Here is a 21,741-nt window from a genome sequence, read left to right as displayed (position 1 = left end):
GTATAAAATTATATACGAGATCAGGTCATTAGGTCATCGTCGTCCCCAACATATACGCTGTTTCTTTAAGTCGTCTTACTAATGTTATATAGAAACATTCCAGAGTTCGATAAAAAATACACTTGAAGAAGGTCGCAGTTATACTGGCCGAATACTTATGAAAATAACAATCACGATAAAAAACAGTAGTCTAAATATTCCAAATAATACGAATAATCAGTCCACCGTTCAGAAAGATGACACACTTCTATTTATAACAAATAAATATTTATGCATTTGTGCAAAATAGTCTGTGTTTATTTTCTTTGTAAGGTACCCGTGCAGACAAAACGAATTTTCTATGCCAACAATTTTGAAACTAGTATTCAGTTCCAATCATGTGGCAACTAACAGATTTTAACCGGAAATCTTATGTCCAAATCTGAAACTGATAAATCAGCTCTTCCTGCAATATTAATCAATCCGTCCAAGTAAAAGTTTGCAGGCGGAATGTCATTAAATAGGCACGTCTTTGAAGCAATCATACATATGGCTAGATGTCATTGAACTTGTGTAAACAATAGAACTATCTTAACTCTTGCAGCAACCTGATTTTCAGAATGTAACCCTTCATAAAAAGTAACTAAGGACAAATTTAATGACGTTTGATATGGACCACGTGATTTTCTTTGAATATCACTAGGAATTCTTTTTCAAATTTTTGTTAAAGTATTTTCAGAACTGAAACATTACTATTAAACTTTTGGCAATGGTGTCGTTCGTTGGTAAGAAACAGGCACACGTTTTACTCCTGAACCTTTGTGCGAGAGGATTAAAATATATACATAAATGCATATATAATGAGTATAAGCAATAAATACAGGGTGGCCACAAAGTCACGCACCAATGTTAATATTTATATTCATATAATTTTTTAATTTTATAATTTTTTATTTCAGATCAGACATGCCATGTACTACAGAGCAGCGCGTAGAAATAATTTTCTTATCTGGTCGTGATGGTGCAACCAACAGACGTGTTGCTGAGCAATTCAACAGAAACCATCCTCATGTAAATGTGTCACACACTTCTGTCGGTCGCTTAATCAACAAATTCAGAGAAACTGGTAGCGTCGTTGACAAAAAGCGAAGTGGGCGTCCAGGTTTATCTGCAGAGACACGTGCACAAGTGTTGGAAAAAATTGCAAGCAGTACAAGGAAGTCAGTGCGAATGACAGCAAGTGAAATTGGTGTTCCTCGTTCAACGATGCATAAGGTCCTCAAAGCAGAAAAGTTTCATGCTTAAAAACTTCAAATTCTACACAAATTATACGAGGATGATAGTGACAGACGTTTAGAAATGGCTGTATGGTTTCAGGTTCAACTCGAGGAAGATCCTGACTTTGTAAGGCGAAACATTTTATTTAGCGACGAGGCAAATTTTTATGTTAGTGGAGAGGTCAATCGGCAGACCTGCCGATACTATTCGCAAGACAATCCTCATTTTATGTTAGACAGCAAAGAACACAGCGGTCCCAAGATAATGGTTTGGTGTGGTTTGTGGCGCGACCATGTGTTGGCCCCTTTCTTCTTCAATCAGACAGTTACTGGCGAAATATACCTCAACATGTTGCAAAATGATTTGATACCGCAGTTTGATTTACTTGGAGACGGCAGACCTACTTGTTTTATGCAAGACGGTACCCCGTCGCATTATGCAACGATTGCGCGTGACTGGCTCCATGAGAATTTTGATAATTGGATCGGTCGAAGAGGTACGGTAGAGTGGTCGCCCGACATAAACCCCATGGACTTTTATTTCTGGGGTCACATTAAGAAAATTGTTTATTCAATGAAGATTCGTGATTTGGATCATCTGAAGAGTCGTATTATTGATGCTTGTCTTCAAATTGATGGTGATGCTGATTTACTGAATCGTGTCTACAGGAACTTTGCATTTCGTATTGACTCGTGCATAGCTGCAAACGGCGAACATATCGAGCAATTGTAATCTTGTAAAGAACTTTGAATTTGAATAAATGTTACTACTATAACTTTTTTTAATTTTTTAACTTTTTTCAATTATCATTGGTGCGTGGCTTTGTGGACACCCTGTATAACATTAGTTTAAAATTTTAATTTTCTATTTTTTTTCTTTGTGGAGTATTGTACTATTGCGATAAGACTTCTGTATATAATGAGGTTTATTAACAAATAATGTACTCATATTACTTACGCGGTTGCTAGAAATAAATACTCCATAATTCATGATGATAAATTCAATAGTTTACGATTTTAACAAGCACATACCTATTATTGACGCCGCTTAACCCTTTTAAAATGTATTACTATACATAACTGATTCTTTTCTTTTAGAGTGAGATCATTTCCATCAAAATTGCAAAGTTTACAAAAATTATGTGTTGCCTATAATATATATTCCAAAGTTCACATAATTTATTATTGATTAAGGAGATTATCCCCCCTTTCTCACTGTCTCTCTTTCTTTTTAAAATACTCAATCGTGGATAGGTGAGAGAATTAATGAAGGTAAACTAATTTTCATATTCCTTTCAAAAACTTCCACGAATTAATTATTCATTTTTATGATGAATGGTTTAATTCAAGTATTATGCGCTGTTCTATACATGAATATTTTCTACACTGTGCATGTGACTATATATACAAGGTGACCCCCCAAATAAAACAAAAGACATAGAAAGTATATCTAGAACATATGCTGTAAAACTGAGAAAAAGGCCAAAGACCCTAGTGTTTTCATGTGATGTTTTGAATATAATAAACTAGTTATGAACAAAGTTTCATTTCATTCGGACAAAACATTAAGAAACGGGACCTAATTAGAGTTGGGGCCTGTTTTTTGGGTCACCCAGTATAATCTAGTATAAATATATATATATATATATATATATATATACACACACGCACACACACACACATATATATATATATATATATATATATATATATATGAAATAAGAATTACAGTTATCATCATCATCATGACGGGCTCCTTGCCCGGACCAATGTGACTCTTTCTCGCCAGAGTTTCCTGTCTTCCATCAGTTGCCTCAGATCTTCAGATTCACAGCTGGCCTCGCGTGCTATTTGTCGGATGTACGTGGATCTAGGTCGTCCTCTACTTGCACGTCCTTGTTGTGGAGTCCATAGCAATACATCACTCACCAATTCATGCTTGCTCCTCAGACAATGACCGGCAAATCATAGGCGTCTTTCTCTGATGGTATTAGATATGGCAGGTAGATTGCCATAAAGTTGCTGCTTCGTGGGATGATTTGGCCAAGATATATTCAATATTTTTCTTAGCATACGGGTGTATGTGCCGTCTAGTTTTCTTTCCAATATTTTGGTGAGTGTCCAGGTTGTAGCACAGTAAACAAGGACAGACTCTACCACTGCCCTGAAGAACTGCCTTTTCAGTTTGTCAGCCAGTCTCGAAGTGCATACTGAATGTAGCCCATCCAATGCGGTCCATGCTTTTGAGATGCGAATTCCGATATCTCTCCCTGTGGAAACTATGTTGCTGCCCAGATACGTAAACTCAGCGACTTATTTCAGTGTTGATCCAACCAAAGCCCTGATCTCTCCCTTCACATTGAAAGTCATAAACTTTGTCTTATCTGCATTTATGTGGAGACCAATGTCATTTGCAGACTTTTCTAGCTTACGTAACAGTGGTTGCGCATCAGCAGTGTTGTTCGCGAACAAAGCAATATCGTCTGCGTAATCTGCATCAGTTATGTGTGCTGATTAATGACGTCTGTTTCTGGATTCATTTAGGGTGAAGCCTAGCATGTTGTGTATATCAACATGAGTACAAAGTCAAGACAGACACTGAAAAGAAAAGGGACAAGAGTATTGTAGAACCCCAGTGCGGATGTCGAAAAATTCAGTGTCCCCAGCTGGGGACCTGACCATTGCTCGAGTGTGCTCATATAGCATCATGATAGCATTAATGACTTCATTTAGAATGGCATATGCTTTTAATATGCTGGCCATTTTTCCTCTATGTACAGAGTCGAATGCTTTGGAGAAATCTACAAAGATAATGCCTACCTCAAGGTTTTTTGCTTTGATTCCTTCAATCAGTCTCCTAACAGTAAGTATTTGATTAGTAGTAGAGCGATTTTTTCTAAATCCATTTTGGTTCTTTCTGAGCACTTCTTTGATCTTTGGTTGGATACGGTCTAGAAGCATGGCATTGTAGATTTTTACTGCAATTGGAATGAGTGTTATTCCTCTGTAGTTGCTTGGTATGCTTAGGTCATCCTTCTTTAGGAAGCGAAGTATGCATCCTTCCCTCCATATATTAATAATCTTTTGATTATATACAGAATTGCATGAATTAAGAAGTATGTCATTGAAGCCACCTGTCTTCCATACTTCAGGAGGTATGTTATCTAACCTGAATCTAATATAATCTAACTTTACGATTCTTGGTCTTCTTTAGTACATTTAGAAGTTCCTCCATTGTAAAATCACCCTTCTCAATATCAAGTTCCTGTACAGCAATCGACTGAATTGGTTGGTCTGTCACTTCTAGCTTGTTTTCAAGTAGCTTTTCAAAATGTGCTTTCCATTTCGAACGTGCATTTTCTGAGGTGTTTGCCTTTAACTTAGCTTGGCAGGTCGTTTGCGCCCAGATATCTCATTTACTACTTGCCAAGCCAGATAGGATTGTTTGTTATCTGCTGCATTCTAGATTCGATCTATTTGTTCTTGAACATACTTCTGTGGTTCTGATAGGTACATCATACTAAGCTCTTGAAGCGCTTGCTTTCTTAATTTTTTATTCTGTCGAGTGGAGTATTATGTTGCCTGTTGATAATGTTTTTAACTTTTCTCGTTTTAATATTATTTTATCATTTTCCCAGTTAAGTTTACCAAAATGATCCAAGATGGCAAAACTAAAGTGTATTATAAATATTGAAGAGTTAATATTTATAAAGTAATCTCAACCAGATGTAAAAGCTCGAAAAAAACAAATAGGAAATAGAGTTTATAATAAGATCCCACATTTTGCTAAATGCTACCCTCAGATGAGAAGAAAAGTATTTCTTCGAAACTCCGCGCATTAAGGACTATCCACTTATTTTGTGCTTCCTTGTTAAAATTAAATATGTTTTTAACTCTTTTTTCAAAGTGTTTTTTCACATGTTCTATTAACTACTTGTTTTCATATATATATATATATATATATATATATATATATATATATATATATATATATATAGAGAGAGAGAGAGAGAGAGAGAGACTAGCAGAGAGACCCGCCGTTTTCTGGTTTTGACTGAAGATCAACACATGTTCCACCTTCCCATACTTTTATTGTTATCGAAATCGGTGAAACGTTTTGATCAAATCGAGCCCCGCAATGTACCAAGAGAAAGCTTCACATGCCTCCCCGCAGTGACTTATTCTACAATGCATTGTAGTCTACATTATACTGCAACGGATCTACTGTTTATTTTATAAAATTATTGGAAAAAATGTCTTCACTTAAAAGTCAAATAACATTAGTCAATTGTGCTCATAACAGAAACATTAATTTCAAACGCACCACTGTCTTATCAAATAACTAGCTGTAGATTTTAATAAATCATTTTTACATAATTAATTGAATTTAAGTTAAACGTAAAAACATCAAGTATCATGGTTTGATTGTGATCTAAAAAGAAACGTTCATGTCTTATAAAAGAATTTGCAGTTGATTTTATAGGCTGGGCCTTTACACTTGTTAAGTGATAAAACTTCTCAGATGCACTTGAGATGTTTGGTTGTGTAAAGATGTTAACTTTAGTACAAAATCAGACTTCCTTCTTGAATCCGATTTTTTCGATTATCGATTTAGGGGCCTAAGCACTAGAAATTTTAGATATATGTTCCTTGAACATGGCTCTAACTTAATAACTTGATTTGAGCCGAAAACAATAAATGCTATATATATATATATATATATATATATATATATATATATATATATATATATATAATTGACATCTGCGGTCTCTACCAAATTACTCAGACAATTTTTAGTCTAAACATTTGAAATTTTACATAAAAGGTATTCAGACATAGAGCAAGATTTTAATCGGTTTGGGTTGAAATTTTTTAGTTACCAATATATAAATGTATGTATGTATGTATGTTTGCGTGTCTGCCTAAACTTTCGACAGAGGCGACGGATCAGTATCGTTTTGAAATTCGACATTTCAGACGACAAACACCGAAAAATTGGCTAAAAAAATTAATGTCTTCACCTTCAACTGGGCACTTTTCTACAGGGGAGGGGTACATTTTTCGCCGATATTTTTGAAAGTCATCCTCTCCTTTCGATTGTCTAGCCTTAATTAAAACCTACGTCACTTCCGGTTTGGGGGGTGATCGTAACAGCAAAGACATCAATTTTTCCGCCGTTCTTTTCCACTTTCGCGATACGGATTCGAGCCTGCCTTCTTACTACCACCTTTTTTTTGCTCAACACACACTTCCAAACACCCGGGCTGAAATGCGAGTATAAAAGTGAACATATCTGTTTGTGTGTCTGTGTCTGTGTGTGTGTCTGTGTATGCGTCTGTGTACATTTCTCTACGCAATAACTCTGTCAATTTTAAGTCTACAGTCTCGAAATTTGATACGCAGGTACGGAGTTTTGATAAAACATTTTTAACCCGTTTTCGGCCATAAAAAGGGGTCAAAGTTCAACGATTTGACCTTTGAGAACTCTACCAAACTCCTCCGACAACTTTGTGTCTAAACACTTGAAATTTTAGATATATCTTCCTTGGACATGGATATAACTTTATAACTTGATGTGAGCCCCAAACAATAAATGTTAAGGGGTCATAATAAGGGTCGAATTTTAAAAAATTGACCGTTTTTTGCTAAACATACACCTCTAAACACCCGGGCAACGCCGGGTTGAAATGCTAGTATATATATATATATATATATATATTTATATATATATATATTATACTATATATATTATACTATATATATTATACAGATATCATATATATATATATATATATATATATGTGTGTATATATATAACTACTTAATTTACACATAAAATTAATATACGAAAGTATTAATTTATGCGTAAACTTTAAGTATTTACTTCAAAAGTGATCAATACGTAGGTAGAGCTAGTTAGTAAACTATAAAATATATATAGCGATTAAGCTACACTGAATATTCCGCGTTTCATCCACTCTAGGACTCTTCAGGCTTACGCGCGAATTTTATGGTTGTTTCTCGTTTTTATATACGCATCTTCTATTGAGGTTTTAGTTAGCCATCAGCTTTCTAGTATCCACCGCCCCCTTCCTATCAGCCAATGAGCATACATTTATCGGGCAAAGGCATATTTGACCTTTGGTTGACCTGTTCCTTTGTGTGTGCTCTATTTAGCCTGGATGTTTAGTTTCTTGATCTGTTTTAAATCTAGGTTAGTGTTTTTCATGTTAGTTTATATATAAATATATATATGTACATACATATATGCACATATATACAGACATATATATGTATACATACATATACGTGTGATCGTTTATGTATATTCATGTTTATTTAATTAATTTATTTGTTTATTTTCTATTGTTTTTGTTGTATGCACATATATATATGTTGTATGTACATATATATATATATATATATATATATATATATTTATATATATAAACTGACATAAAAAAACACTAACTAAAATCTCAATAGAAGATGCGTATATAAAAACGACAAACAACCACAAAATTCGCGCATAAGCCTGAATAGTCCTAGAGTGGATGAAACGCGGAATATTCAGTGTAGCTTAATCGCCATATATATTTTATAACTTACTATATATATATATATATATATATATATATATATATATATATACATTCATCTTCATTATCGTGTCAAGTGATTATTCCCATTATTAGACATAAAACTCTGTTTACAACAAACTATGGGAACCACCAGCCATGCATTTTAGTCTCGAATCCAACTCTACATTTTTTTTCAGTAAAACACAGCCTGTCTAAAGATGCAATACTGTAATCATTCGCATACGAAACTCCGCTCTAATACTAAATTATCACGACAGACAGCCATAGTTTAACACATTACAAAGAGTTTTTAGCGCTCACTTTTATAGAACAATTATTTGTATTTTCAAAGTCATGAAAAAAATACGTAATAGAGTTAACGGCTATTCTTGTCGTGACCGCAAAGGCCTTTACCTATCGCTGTGCAAGACTTTAATCATTGAGCCGAACTCTGCTTTGTAATCTCTTTCTGGCTTTCTATTCTTGTCTTGCGTTGGCAACTAAAAGAAAGAGCTGCGCTCGGCACCTTCTATTTTATTTTCCTTCTCCTTCTACTTGGCTCGAATTCACTTTGAAGATCTCCAGATACATTCCGGGCGAAATACGGGTCTTGTTCGTTTGAGATGTTTCCAAGATTCAGGGCTCTGGATTTATTTTCTTCAAACAGTTTCGATGGAGTCGGGTGGTAGTGATAACGTCCAGTGCGGAAGACGCATTCTTTCTCAGGTCGGGTCATCATTATTTTGGACTCTGACAAAGGTTATAGTAAAAATTTCGCACGCTTAGCGGTAAACATGCCTACTTTGAAAGGCGTGGTAATTATATAACGGTTGTGCGTAGTTCAAACTTATTTACATCGTGGAAGCTCGAAGTAAAAGAGACGCATTCCAAACTTTTTCAATGTCGTTTGGGTGTATATTAGGCACGGCCAAAACGGAAGGAGGATGTAAGGACTTTAAAAATCTACCAAAAATTAAGTAATTACCTAATCAATACCAACTTTTCAACGATTATTAAGCCGAGAATGATCTTTATAACTATTTACATTTTTCACACACACACACACCACGCAAACACACGCACACACACACACATACACACACACACACACATATATATATATATTTGCATACAACCCCTTCTTTATTTGTGGGTACAAATCTGTTTAAAATAATCAGCCGAAACTGAACAAAATATATTGTATCGTGGAGAGGGTGAGGATTGTAGATAATAATAAAAAACAACAAATGTGCACGTATCAGATTTTAAGGTTGAAAATCCGAATTTTGAATATGTTTGATTTTTCATGTTTTGTGTGTTTGAAGTGTGAAATTCGTTTATTATGTTAATAATAATTATTATCTTTCAGATGAGCAAAGAATTATATATAATCATTATTTGTATTAAAAAAAACACTAATTTTAAATTCTTGAAGAATAAATTAATAATTTTCTTTTAGCGAGCCAAATATTGCTAATGTACTTTTATATAGAGATTTTTCCCAACGTTAAAAACCGATCTTGTGTCTAACTCGGCCCTCCTGGATAGGCAAGTAAATACGAACATGGCTGGTTTATCAACAATCTGATGATGCTGTGACTTGCGCTTTACTTAGTTAAAAATATGGGGACTTACATCTACCACACTCTATCGCCCAGAAACACTTTTTTCTGGTGGCAAGACGGGGTAAAGACGCCCAATCGTGATACTAGGTGCAGATGTTCGCTCAAACACATACGGCGCCTAGCATTCTCAAAATGGTCACCCATCTAGTACTGGCCATCCTCATTGTTGCCTTACTTCGGAATATATATATACATATCGTTTTTTTTATAAAACCTTTATACTTCATTTAATGGTCGAAACAAACGTTAGGACTAAATTAATTCATTTTGTATTCTAAAGGCTACTGTAGTTGCTTTAAAAGTAACGTTAAATTTGGGATTTTTTTTAAATTTCGCGACATCTATATATGGAGATAAAAGATGGAGTTATTTGAAATTCAGGTACTTATAATATTTTTTCATATTCTTATAGCAAATTATCTTAAATTTTATTCAGACAAAAAATTAAAAAAAAAATAATAGTTTTAGGAAATTTAAAAAAAAATATTTAAATGTGTTACACATCGAGACAAAAATCGCGGTGAAGCGTGTTATTTTGGAAAATTTTTAATTTAAAATTCTTTATAAAATATCAGAAAAAGTTTTATATTATTCTACTTTTCATATGATAATATTCAGCCTTTTTTCTTTCTGGAAAAAAAGCTTCTCCAGAATAATAGATTTTAATAGATTTTAACTAGGTTTAAGAAATAACAACTTGTTTGTTTCCTATTTTTTTTTTTTTGGTTGGGTTAAGTGTATATAAGTAATCGTGTTTAGATACATAAAGTCATCATGTCGTTAAAAGTCACTTTAATAGCTAAATTACAGAGCGGGGTTCACTGTATTTGTTGTTAAGAACATTCGTTACTTGACTTATGGATGTTATAATCACTCTATATAGATTATAGATTTTTACGCATTGTTAATAAACTATGACACTATTTACTGTGAAAAAAATAACTTTATAGTTGGATCAAGATTTCATAAGTTCACCAGCGCGAATGTTATTTTCAATCAAATATTTTTACGTTGTTTACAACCTACCCTTCATCACTTGAGTAATCGTCACCCAACTTTGTAAAAGTGTCAGTTAAGGTGCAACATGAATAGTTGTTTTCTGTTCGGATATCTAATCTAACGATCAAGGTAAACATTACCATTTCGGCCATAACTTTAGCTTTTGCTCATCGAAGAATCGGCCATTGTTTAGCAATTGAAGCCTCGTATTTTATATGACATTGACCGTATGGTCGAAATTTTTACTGGGAGTCAAATTTCTCAAATTGATTCCTGAAGATAATGCGAATTGATAAAAGTAACGACCTTTTAAAATATTAAATATTTTTAACTTGTTTCTATGGAATAATTTCAATCATACTTAAAAGAATATAGAGCAGTAATGATGGGATATGACTCTTGAAAATTCTTATCTTATGTAAACTAACTTGGAGTTTTGATATTTTCGTTGAACATTATAACAATCTGTTTGAGTATAAAGTGAATACTTTTAAACAATTATTTTCATCAATAAAATTAGAAGCTTAACAAATATATTTATGTACAATATAATTATTTAAAAATATCTATAAACGCAATATGTGTTTCGATATATTTTAAGGGGAATCGTGTTAATAGTAGATTGATTATTCAGTTTTATTTATGATTTTTTTTTTTGAAATGATGTTGATAAACATTGCTATCATATAAACAATTATTAAAAATCCAAGGGTAGCAATTTTTATCAGTCGTGGACACATCCCCAACAACCAGTTCGGCATTGCCTTTATTGCTGTAGGTCTGAAGTATGGTCTTATTCAATCTCAACGGGTTTACCCTCTCCGGCTTTACCATCTCTTTGAGAAGAAGTTTGTTTTATCGCTAATTACCTGACGCGCCACTACCGAGAAATGTCAATGCGGTTGTTCAGGCAGTTTTGTAAGCCAGAGTGCGTTAATCCTAGTGAACCAACTTTCCCTTTTTTATTGAAATATTTATTATTTATGTTAATAGCATTTTCAAAAAGCATTTATTAGGGCTTATTTTTATTAGAACTAATTATTTCATTCATTTTAAAGGATATTTATAAATCAGATTCGTTCATAAGGAATTTAAAAATTATTTCTTCAATTCAAGCTTACTATTATCTATTCGCTTGTGTGTCAACGTGATTTTGCCGTCAGTTCACCGAAGTTAAACAACGTTGAGACCAGTCAGCACTAAAACAGTTCAATGTTTTGGAATCCCAGATGCTGAATGTGGTCTTCGCTTATCTCGGCATTGTTTCTAGTCAGCATTAGGTTTCTTCTTGCCACTGAATCCGAGCAGTGCCGATCGAGGAGAAGAGTTGTTATGATTGCGCAATCCTTACCTCGCAATTACACGCGCAGCTACGCTTACGGCGGTGTCCATCATCTCTTAAGACTGAACGGATACATCGATATTCGCTCGTGTAAACAAGTAACAAGGGAGAGAATATAGGCTAAAAACGATACAACTATAGATGGTGAGGTGAAAAGAGGTAGCCATACAAATAAGCGGAGATGCGCAAATTGCTTAGGTAATTGCAAATTGTGCCTCATCAGAAGAATTAAGATGGAAGCTTTTTAAATTAAGAAACCTAAATCAGCAAATTTTAGAGGATTTTGACGTATATTTTGTATGATCAAAATCTACAGAATAACAAACTGAAGGACGAAAAAGTTGATTACCAAATGTATATATATATATATATATATATATATATATATATATATATATAAATTAATCAACGTTTTCGACTTCAGCTTATTAAATACATCTTCTGGTTTAGAATGATAACTAACGATATATATATATATATATATATATGTGTGTGTGTGTGTGTGTGTGTGTGTGTGTGCGTGTGTGTGTGTGTGTGTGTGTGCGATAAAATTGTCCCCCTAAAGAAAACAACAATACAATTTTTAAAAAACTTTTATTGAAAAAATCAATATTGATTATTGATAGGGCTGAAATCTATTCAATGTGCCGCCTTTAGCTTCAATCACCGCCTCGATTCGGGTCCGGAACTTGGAGTATGCGTTTTCGACTAGCGCCAACGGGAGCTCTGCAAATACTCGGCAGATGGCGGCGATCAGGCTAGATTTGGTATTGTAAGACGCCATGTTAGTGATTTTCTCAATGTATGACCAAACGAAGTAGCCAGGGTTTAGGTCGGAGGAGGAAGAGGCTGTGGGATAAGGATACAAAGTTGTAGCCTTCCTTCTGAAGACGAGCCTGGAGCTTTTTGTACTTGTAGGCCAGCACTTAGTCCTGCAGCCACACACAGGGTTCGCCAGAATACCACATCTTTCAGCATTTTGAGCGTGCTGGCAATGCTCCTGTTGTCATAACTTGGATCGGTAGCAGGCGTATCTCCGATCTAACCCGTTTAACATTGTGTACCTTCCAAATATGATGGAAAGCTCCTATAGATCCTAGGATTTGTACACAACTGGCGAACTAGTAGATGCTGTGCAAAAAAACAACATAAAAACAAATAAAAACACGTTTTTCATCATGTTTTCTTTTCTAGGGCGACAATTTATCGTTTTGATCTTATATATATATATATATATATATATATATAGTTTGAGAGAGAGAGAGAGAGAGGCAGTGTGTGTGTGTGTGTGTGAGAGAGAGAGAGAGAGAATATCCCTACTTGAGAAAGGTTTCTTTGAAAACCGAATATTTGAAATTAAATAAACAATGTTTATTTACTTAAAAAATGCATTTGTTCGGCTTTATTGACACTTTCAAATTTATATATATATATATATATATATATATATATATATATATATATATATATATGTGTGTGTGTGTGTGTGTATGTGTATATGTGTGTGTGTGTGTGGTTAGTTATCATTCCAAACTAGATGTATATAATTCACACTCACATTATTTCAATATTTTTAAAACTTCGTCTTTGTTGAACAGCTGAATCTTATCAAACAACTTATCAGAGACGTGTCTGTTCCTCGGAAAACAGTTAAAATATTTGTATGCCTTTGAAAGAAAAGGGATTTGCTGAAAAAAAAATTGATAAAAATGGAGATATTTCAAATTCGCAAAACCTATATATATACATATATATATATATATATAAATATATATATAAAATAGTAGTGTTCGTGTATGTATGTGTGTATGTGTACAAATCTACAGCTCACACCAGTGGACCTATCATGACCAAACCTGGCATGATGATGGTCCCCCACCTAGGGATGGTGCACACCATTTGCTAAGGTAAAGGTCAAGTCTATAGCATATGTATTTATACTCTCCTACAACCCACAACACTGGACCGATCATTATCATACCTTACATAATGATGGTCTTCAACCTTGGGATTATGCACACTATTTTTCCCGGTCAAGGTCCAAGGTTCCTGTTAGAACTTAACTGTAAGCTCGGATACCCATTTTGTGAGTACCCAAGCGTACAGTAATGTCTCACAGAAAACGCTGGTATCTTTGCTACTACAAGAATAAAAAGACACTTATCTATTGCAGTGTTTATAGACACTCTCCCAATATATATATATAAAGACTTTAAAAAGGCTTGGAAGCGATGTTTAGCAATGGAGTTCGTGTTTTTTCTTTTGTTTGAATCATAAGATTTCCAAAGTAGAGTCCTTCCGTGAGCTGCATTTTTCTCTTTCTTGATCCCACTCTGTTTTTTCCGCTCACTTTTTACCTGGAAATAACCAATGCTACAGGCAATATTGATTTTTAAAAATCTTGTTTTATTTTCTCTTTTTTTTAATTACCTTTGAGTGTTAATAAACAAAGAAAGAGAAGAGAGGTTATAGATGCGGAAACCGGATGATTGATAAAATAAGAGCTAGGTATCATCAAACAATGGGAAAGAGATAAATAAAATAGTTAATAAAGGCAAAGTCACTTGGTATATTAATTTTAGAAAGTTACTCATTAGAAAAAAATAAAATGATGGTGTTTGTTTAAATTAAACTGAACTAAAAAATGATTTTATCTGATCAAAACAGATAGGAAAAATGTTTAAAGGAAACAGATGTTAATTAATTGAAATGTACTAATTAATTAATACTAGATATATTGTAACTAGAATGAAATATGTAATAAATTTATGTACTTGTTAGGTATTGTGACTCCCGATCGGCACCGGGTTGCCCGGGGGAGCGAGTGGATCAGTGATAAACCGTCCGGTTATATTCGATGTTAGAAAGTGCAATGTTTAGATGGGAGAGAAATCCTGTTGGAAGATAAATATTTGAAACAATAAAATATTTATGATAAGAAAAGATTTGAAGTGTTTTAAAGTCACAAAAAAGGCTTGGAATTTCAGTTTAGTAAAACAATAGAATTACATCTAACGAGAAACAAGAACTTATGACCTTGTATCATAACATAGATACAATGTTATGATATATTCGCATGAAAAGTCGAAAAATTAATGAGTTGTTCAGGTGGTCCACGGATGGAGATCAATCGCCCCACTGAATTTGTCGACTCAGAAGTAAATTTTATTATTGAGGTCCATGAAAACATCTAGTGTACACAACTAGAGAACATATAGAAATTAAGAGAAACGTGACAAACTTTGAGGAAAGTGCGACTAAAGTTATATACAAATTCCTTAATTTACAGCTTAATCACCATAAAGATGGAAGAAAACAAAGTGAAATAAGGTATGCCAACGTGTGGATATGATACGTCTGCTATTAAACTGACTCTCGTAGGTTTATTGCCTTTTTTGGTAATCTATGATTAAACTTGTAAAGCACACACACGCTTCCACACATGTATGCATTGATTAATGACAACAGTCTAGACAATATGACCGGTGAAAACGATACATACATTAAACATTGATAGTGCATTTTCTTAGATAAATACTATATATACACATAAGTATATAGCATACATATTTTGTATCATTTTCTATCGTGTGCACTCCCCCCATATATATATATATAAATATATATATATATATATATATATATATATATATATATATATATATATATATATATACTATTCCACTGCGGCTTCAATATATGAATAAAAAGAACAAAAGAAGAAAAAACAATAGCACCATATATTTTCAAAACTGATCAATTAGAGGAAAGCGTCAGGTTTTCAGTTGCAAAACTAAAGTAAGGATGAAAAATTGTGCAGATGTAAGGGACATGTAAATGACAATGTAGTTATGGAAACTTTGTATGTAGTAAAATAAATAACAATGACAATTATGTACATTTCTGAACATATTGTGCCGCACAAGATGGTAGATGCGTGTTTCCCAATTTTCTCGTGAAAATACCTCCTCGTCAGGGGGTGGTGAGCGTAAACAGCTCTTGAACATTGTTATATTCTGTGTTTGTGTCGGTGCCAGATGTTGTGTGTAAAATTCGCGTGCCAGTCTCGCAGTCGAATTGGCTCGTATATTCGTTGTGCTAATTACTAGATTAAAGTCCTGAATTATATATGCTATAGGTGTTGTCTGAACTTAATATGAATTTTATTCATTTATCTATTTAATTTTATTTTTATTCTTCTACTTTTCCTCTGCAATTTTTTAATCGTTGTTGCAGCTTGTTTGTATTGTTTAGTTACTCGTTCAGCAGTTTGTTTATGTGCGTATGCATGTAAGTCTGGAAGCGGTGAATTGGAAGCAACTGGTATAGCCGTGTGTTGAGTTATTCACCTTTATAGTTTTATTTTATGTGCACGGGAAAGGTGTGTAAGTCACACAGTTGCACGCACCCAAACAGACGGATGCATGCAAGAACAGCATGTGCAGACGTGCGTATATCATTTGGTAGCCCCCCCCACCAATTTCTCCTGCATTGAGTAGGAGAATAAAACGGGTTGTTATCAATGACCTCTCTAAACACATACTTAAATCAATCGTTGACATCTATGCTGATGACACGACCATGTACGTCAACACATCAAAGGCTGTAAATGACAAAGTTCTCTCTGATTCTCTCTCCTCTGATCTCGAGCGCGTGGTTCAGTGGGGGAAGATGTTGCTGGTTCCCTTTAATGCATCCAAAACGAAACTCCTATCCTTACATCATCAACGCTCTGATCCCCATCTGGCATCAATTGTGATGGATGGCTCTCGTCTCGGTGAGGCCCCGTGTTTTGACAAGCTTCTGGGTTTGACCTTTACACCTGATCTGAAATGGAACACGTACATCAAGTCTGTTGCCAAGGTCGCTGGAAAGATGGTGGGATCCTTCTACCGCTCCAGAAGATATCTCGCTAATGATGCAATTCTCTATCTATATAAAAGCCAAGTACGTCCAAGGATGGAATACTGTTGCCATATCTGGGCAGGAGCTGCTAGAAACAGCCTATCCTGCCTTGACAGAGTACAAAATAGACTTCGTGGCTTAGTGGGGGATGCCCTTTTCTCTACCCTGCAACCTCTCTTCCATAGAAGAGACGTTGCGAGCCTGTCTTTGTTTTATCGTTATTTCCATGGCAGGTGCTCGTGTGAACTTCAATCTCTGGTCCCCCCTCGCCAATCTTTCACGAAAAACACCAGTCTAGCTGAATCCACTGTCAAAATTTTCCCCAACTCTTTATCTGTGCCTAAATCAAAACGCGGATTCCATGAACAAAGCTTCTTTCTTAGAACTGCACGTCTGTGGAACTCTGGGCCGTCTGCCTGCTTCCCACCGGACTACGACTTGGATGTCTTCAAGTCCAACGTTAACAAATTCCTAATGAACCGCTCCCTTAAGTAAACACTTCATCAAATCTCCACACTAACGTAATGTACTTATAATAACCCTTATCCCTGAGTGGCTTCCGGGCCTTGATAAGTGGTGATCACTGTGTAAAAAAAATGACAGAGGACTTTCAGCTAGTCAAATTAAGGCGGTTACAGATGATGATCACCAGTCCAATATTCATCAGACGACACTTACAAAAAAGCCATGGTAAATAAAAAGCGTAAACAAATTCCTCGATTGCTCCCACGTCACAAAGTGGAGCGCTTAAGATTTGGTTGTGAATACCAAACCTGGAACGTTGAGAAGTGGAAGAAAGTCCTGTTTTCTGATGAGAAAAAATTCAAGTTAGATGGTCCTGATGGCTTTTATGACAAAAGCATGCCCCTTGAAAATTTTCCCAAACGTCAAAGTAGTGGAGGGTCCGTAATGGCTGGGGTTCCTTTTCTCACAGATGGCGATGGAGCTCCAGGTGATGCAGGGTCGTCAGACAGCAGCTAGTTATGTTAGCATGCTACAAAAAGCATCTTTGATAATGGAGGATCATCATTTCTGTGGGGATGATGGTTATTCCAACAGGATAATTCTGCAATCCACACTGCAAGACCGACCTTGAGCTTTCTACAAGAAAATGGAGTCCATCTCTTGGGACATCCTGCATGCTCACTGGACTTGAACCCAATTGAGAATGTTTGGGGATGGATGACAAGAGAGATTTATCGAAATGGCAAACAATATTCAACAAAAAAAAAATGAACTTTGTGAAGCCATGTTCAGAAACTTGAGCAGGATCCCCCGCACATTAATGGAAACGCTTATTTATAGCATGCCCCAAACAACTTTTGAAGTCATCAAATGCAGTGGAGCTAGAACTCATTATTAAGTTTGATTATTGAACGTTTTCATACACTTTTCACACACTTTTTGTACAATTTAATAAAATTTGTATATCTGGTCTTATAATTTAGTTCTGGGTAAAAAGCCTACTTTATTAAAAATGTAATTTTTAAAATAAATCTTTGGAATGTAGCTTTTTGTTTCCATAACCTTTTAGATTGTAGTATTGGTAACTTTAAGTTGGAAGTCTAAAAATCTATTCTTAAAAAAATATTTTTTAAACTTTTGATCAGCAGTTTACTAGATGGATTTATAAAATATTTATCAATATAACTTAGCACAAAGCAAGATAATTCAGATTTAGAAAAATATCATGTCTCTTCCATTTTCTGTTTAACAGACATATTAGATGAGGATCTGTTGCGCCGCTCCCTTCAATTAATATATCTAAACTAAACGTAATCCTTCTTCAGTTGCAAGTAAAGAATAAATATAAATTGTTTATTAATACAAAAGTTTTGAGTCAATTTTTTTCATAATATTCGTTCCATATCCCCTCATCTATAATATAAATCTGTTTAAATGTATGTATGTATGTATGTATGTATGGATGGATGGATGTATGTATGTATGGATGTATGTATGTATGTCAGGTCATGTCATATGCTACTGGTACCATGTAACCCAGTACTACCTGCCTCATAGTCGGGTCACCGGCGACTAAATTGGTTCCCCCACCAGACTTGTTTGGTGAGGAGGGTGGCTAGTCTCCCTGAAGGATTAAAAACAAGACCTTCAAAAGGGCGAATGAACCCTTTTTCGAGGTCAACAGCAAACTAGCACCGTGAATGTTTGTGTGTATGTATGTGTGTGTTGGGGTGGAGCGGGCTCCCGTAAGCCGTGGTGAAGACAACCTTTCTAGGAGAAGCAAATCTCTGATTTAAAAAACCATAAAGCAGGAGACCAGTACGCGCATTAAGCTGGTCTGCAGTTTAACTTGTCGCTGGCTATCTTCCTCTTGCTTGTTGCTGGATCTCAACATGTTGAACCGAGAGAAAGACTTAGCTGCCGTACAAAGCTAAGACTCTGTAACATCTGTGTATAGAGACTCCCTCAGGCATTTGTCATCCTCTCTTTTTGATTGACTAGCGTTAATTTAAAAATACGTCACTTTCGGTTTGGCGATGGGCGCAACAGCAAAGACGTAACGTATTTTTTCAAGTTATTTCCTTCTTTACGGTACGGGTTCGAGCCTGCCTGCCAACTACCATTTGCTTAACACACACCTCCATGTCGTAAGCTGCATTAAACATCAGGTCTAAACAAGTCCTTGTATTCATGGAAGAAGGTAGTTAACCACCACACATTATCATATAAAGAACAAATATATTTTTGAAAATTTTACATCTCTGCTAATTCTATTTACATTTACTTCGATTTAACTGGATAGAGGAACTGAAACTTTTCACTACTCACCTGAATTGCGTGTTAACACTTTGAACATGTCTTCTATTTCACGAATTGTAAAACAATTCACAAAAATACTTAACAGGTAACCTTTAAATTAAAATCCGAGTTTCAAACCCAAAGATCCACTACTCTATACATCATTCAATTAATGGCTGAAGATTCAGAATGTCTCCTTCAAGGAGTACTACAACCAAACAGTTACTTCCCACGCCTCCCCCATCGTTGTTGTTAAAATATACATGTACCAATGGCATTCCAAAAGTAATGTTTCCAATTTTCATTTCACCTGAATAGACGATTGGGTATTGCAAATTGCATTGTTATGGTGACTGAACTTATGCATTCATGACTTGAATGTTTCATCTCTTTGTATATTGGCGGTATGAGAACCTAAACAAAAACGCATGTCATGAACGCGCATCAGAAGCAGAGATGCGTCATTAAATTCCCGACAACAGTACATTGAGAATGATGGTGACAATGTAATAACGTAAATTCTGGAACATAAAAAGAAAGCTCGTTTTAATTGTATCACTTCCATTTTCGAAGCTATTCAACATTTTTTTAGATACAAAAGTGTAGGTTTTATTTTGAAACTACTCCCGTAAGATTATGAACAATAACTCAGTTGTTTTACTGGATGGAACAATTACTTAAATGCACATCAGTACTCGTTACGTTTAAGAGAAAATCGAAAATCTTTTCGCAAATAAAAATGGGAGACATTGTTTTGCAACTATTGATTCATCAGACGTTTCCACGCAGTTAGATTTTGATGAAAAGTAAAAGAAGCTTCCGACAATTAACACAAGAAACTGCTTAGATTTAACCGCCTTTTTTCGGACTCAAACCAACTCATCATATTTCAACAAACAATGAATGTAATGTTCACCGAATTGAAAGGAGTTGCAGCATTCATAGATGACACTGTCGTTGCAGGTGCTATACAACATGAACATAATCAGCGTTTAGTTTCTACATTTGAACAAATTCAGCAGTATGGATTATTTGTAAAAGCTAAACGCGTTAATTTTCCGAGCACAAACTAAATATCTTTGATTTATTTTTGATAAAAAAATGTTCGTCGGCAAGATTTCAAAATATTTTAGCAATTAAAAATGTCAGCAACGGCAAGTATAAAACGTCTCCTCTCTTTTGTGTGTATGGTTAATCACCATAGTTGATTTTTGCACGAACTTCATTGGATTCGTGTACCCTCAATAATAATTTTAATAATCATTTAAAAATGGATGTTCCATGGAAATGGTCAGTCTTCAATAAGCTTAAATCATTACTTTCTTCAAAAATGTTGTCACATACTACAACCTATCAATGCATGTTATTGTTTCTGGTGAATCTCATTGTAGTCTTGGAGCTTACATTTCGTGTAGATTTTTTTTTTATAAAATTCCAAAAGCTATAGTTCTAGTATGCAAGTCACTGACAATTCCCGGGCAAGACATAGCCAAACAGAAAATTATGCATTAGCGATAATTTCCGTTAAAATAAATGCCCCTAAAGTATTATATGGACGTCATTTTAATTGATCACAACTCCTAAACTTTTTGTTTGCATTTTCGAATCTACGAAAATTATCTCGCTCTCTGCAAAGATAATTTACGTTTATCATTAGTGATGGAGCAACTGGTGCTATCCGATATGCAGATGATTTATAAAATCTCATAGAAAAGGAAATAAAAATTAAATAGCATTTAGTCATTTTAGCGTTATTTGTGGACACATAAATTATTTAAGTGATCGCACTAACAGCCAGAGCGCTTTCACTTACTTTACAAATGATCCACGAAACTACAACTCCCGACTTCTTTAATCAATGTCTGTTGAACTCTTGAGATAGAAATGCCACCTCGCAGTTGGAGGTAGCTTTTCGGTTGGAGAGCAGAGAGTGACTTAGAGAGCGAGCGTGAACTTAATTAGTTTTCAGTGATCAATGAAAGCAGTAACAACGATAAAAGACTAGACATAGAATTTGTGGTCGTAAGATAAAATATTCAAGAAGTAGTCGAATATACTGGTATTAGGTTAGTCTTCGCAATACTTTCGCCAGTATTCTTGTAAACTGGTACATCAGAAGCAGGTATCCGGCATCAGGAAAGCATGATTCGTTAAGGAATTTTTTGAAAAGTTTTGAGAGAATAGGAGCAACCTCAACGGAGCATATTTTTAATAGCACAGCAGAAATGAAACCAGAGGTGTTTGAGACAGTTTCAGGCTAGAGAGGA

At 34.8% G+C, this 21,741-nt stretch overlaps 1 protein-coding gene across 1 annotated transcript; it reads left to right on the top strand.

Annotated features, from left to right (window-relative positions):
* Positions 1–1,338: 1,338 nt before the first annotated feature.
* On the top strand, positions 1,339–2,359 carry LOC145296182 (uncharacterized). Its single transcript, XM_080142391.1, has 2 exons — positions 1,339–1,753; positions 2,355–2,359. Exons 1-2 carry the CDS (start codon positions 1,339–1,341, stop codon positions 2,357–2,359), a joined length of 420 nt encoding a protein of 139 aa, XP_079998517.1.
* Positions 2,360–21,741: the final 19,382 nt, after the last annotated feature.

This window comes from Euprymna scolopes, chromosome 16 (genome assembly GCF_053919585.1).
Source record: "Euprymna scolopes isolate OS-2025 chromosome 16, ASM5391958v1, whole genome shotgun sequence".
Classification (NCBI taxonomy): Eukaryota; Metazoa; Mollusca; class Cephalopoda; order Sepiida; family Sepiolidae; genus Euprymna; species Euprymna scolopes.
Note: the sequence above shows the minus strand (reverse complement) of the source record. Positions and strands in the feature narration are given on the sequence as shown.

Bases quoted from the DNA above. Each gene is read 5' to 3' on its own strand.
- LOC145296182 (XM_080142391.1), top strand. From the start codon at position 1,339: ATGGCTGTATGGTTTCAGGTTCAACTCGAGGAAGATCCTGACTTTGTA.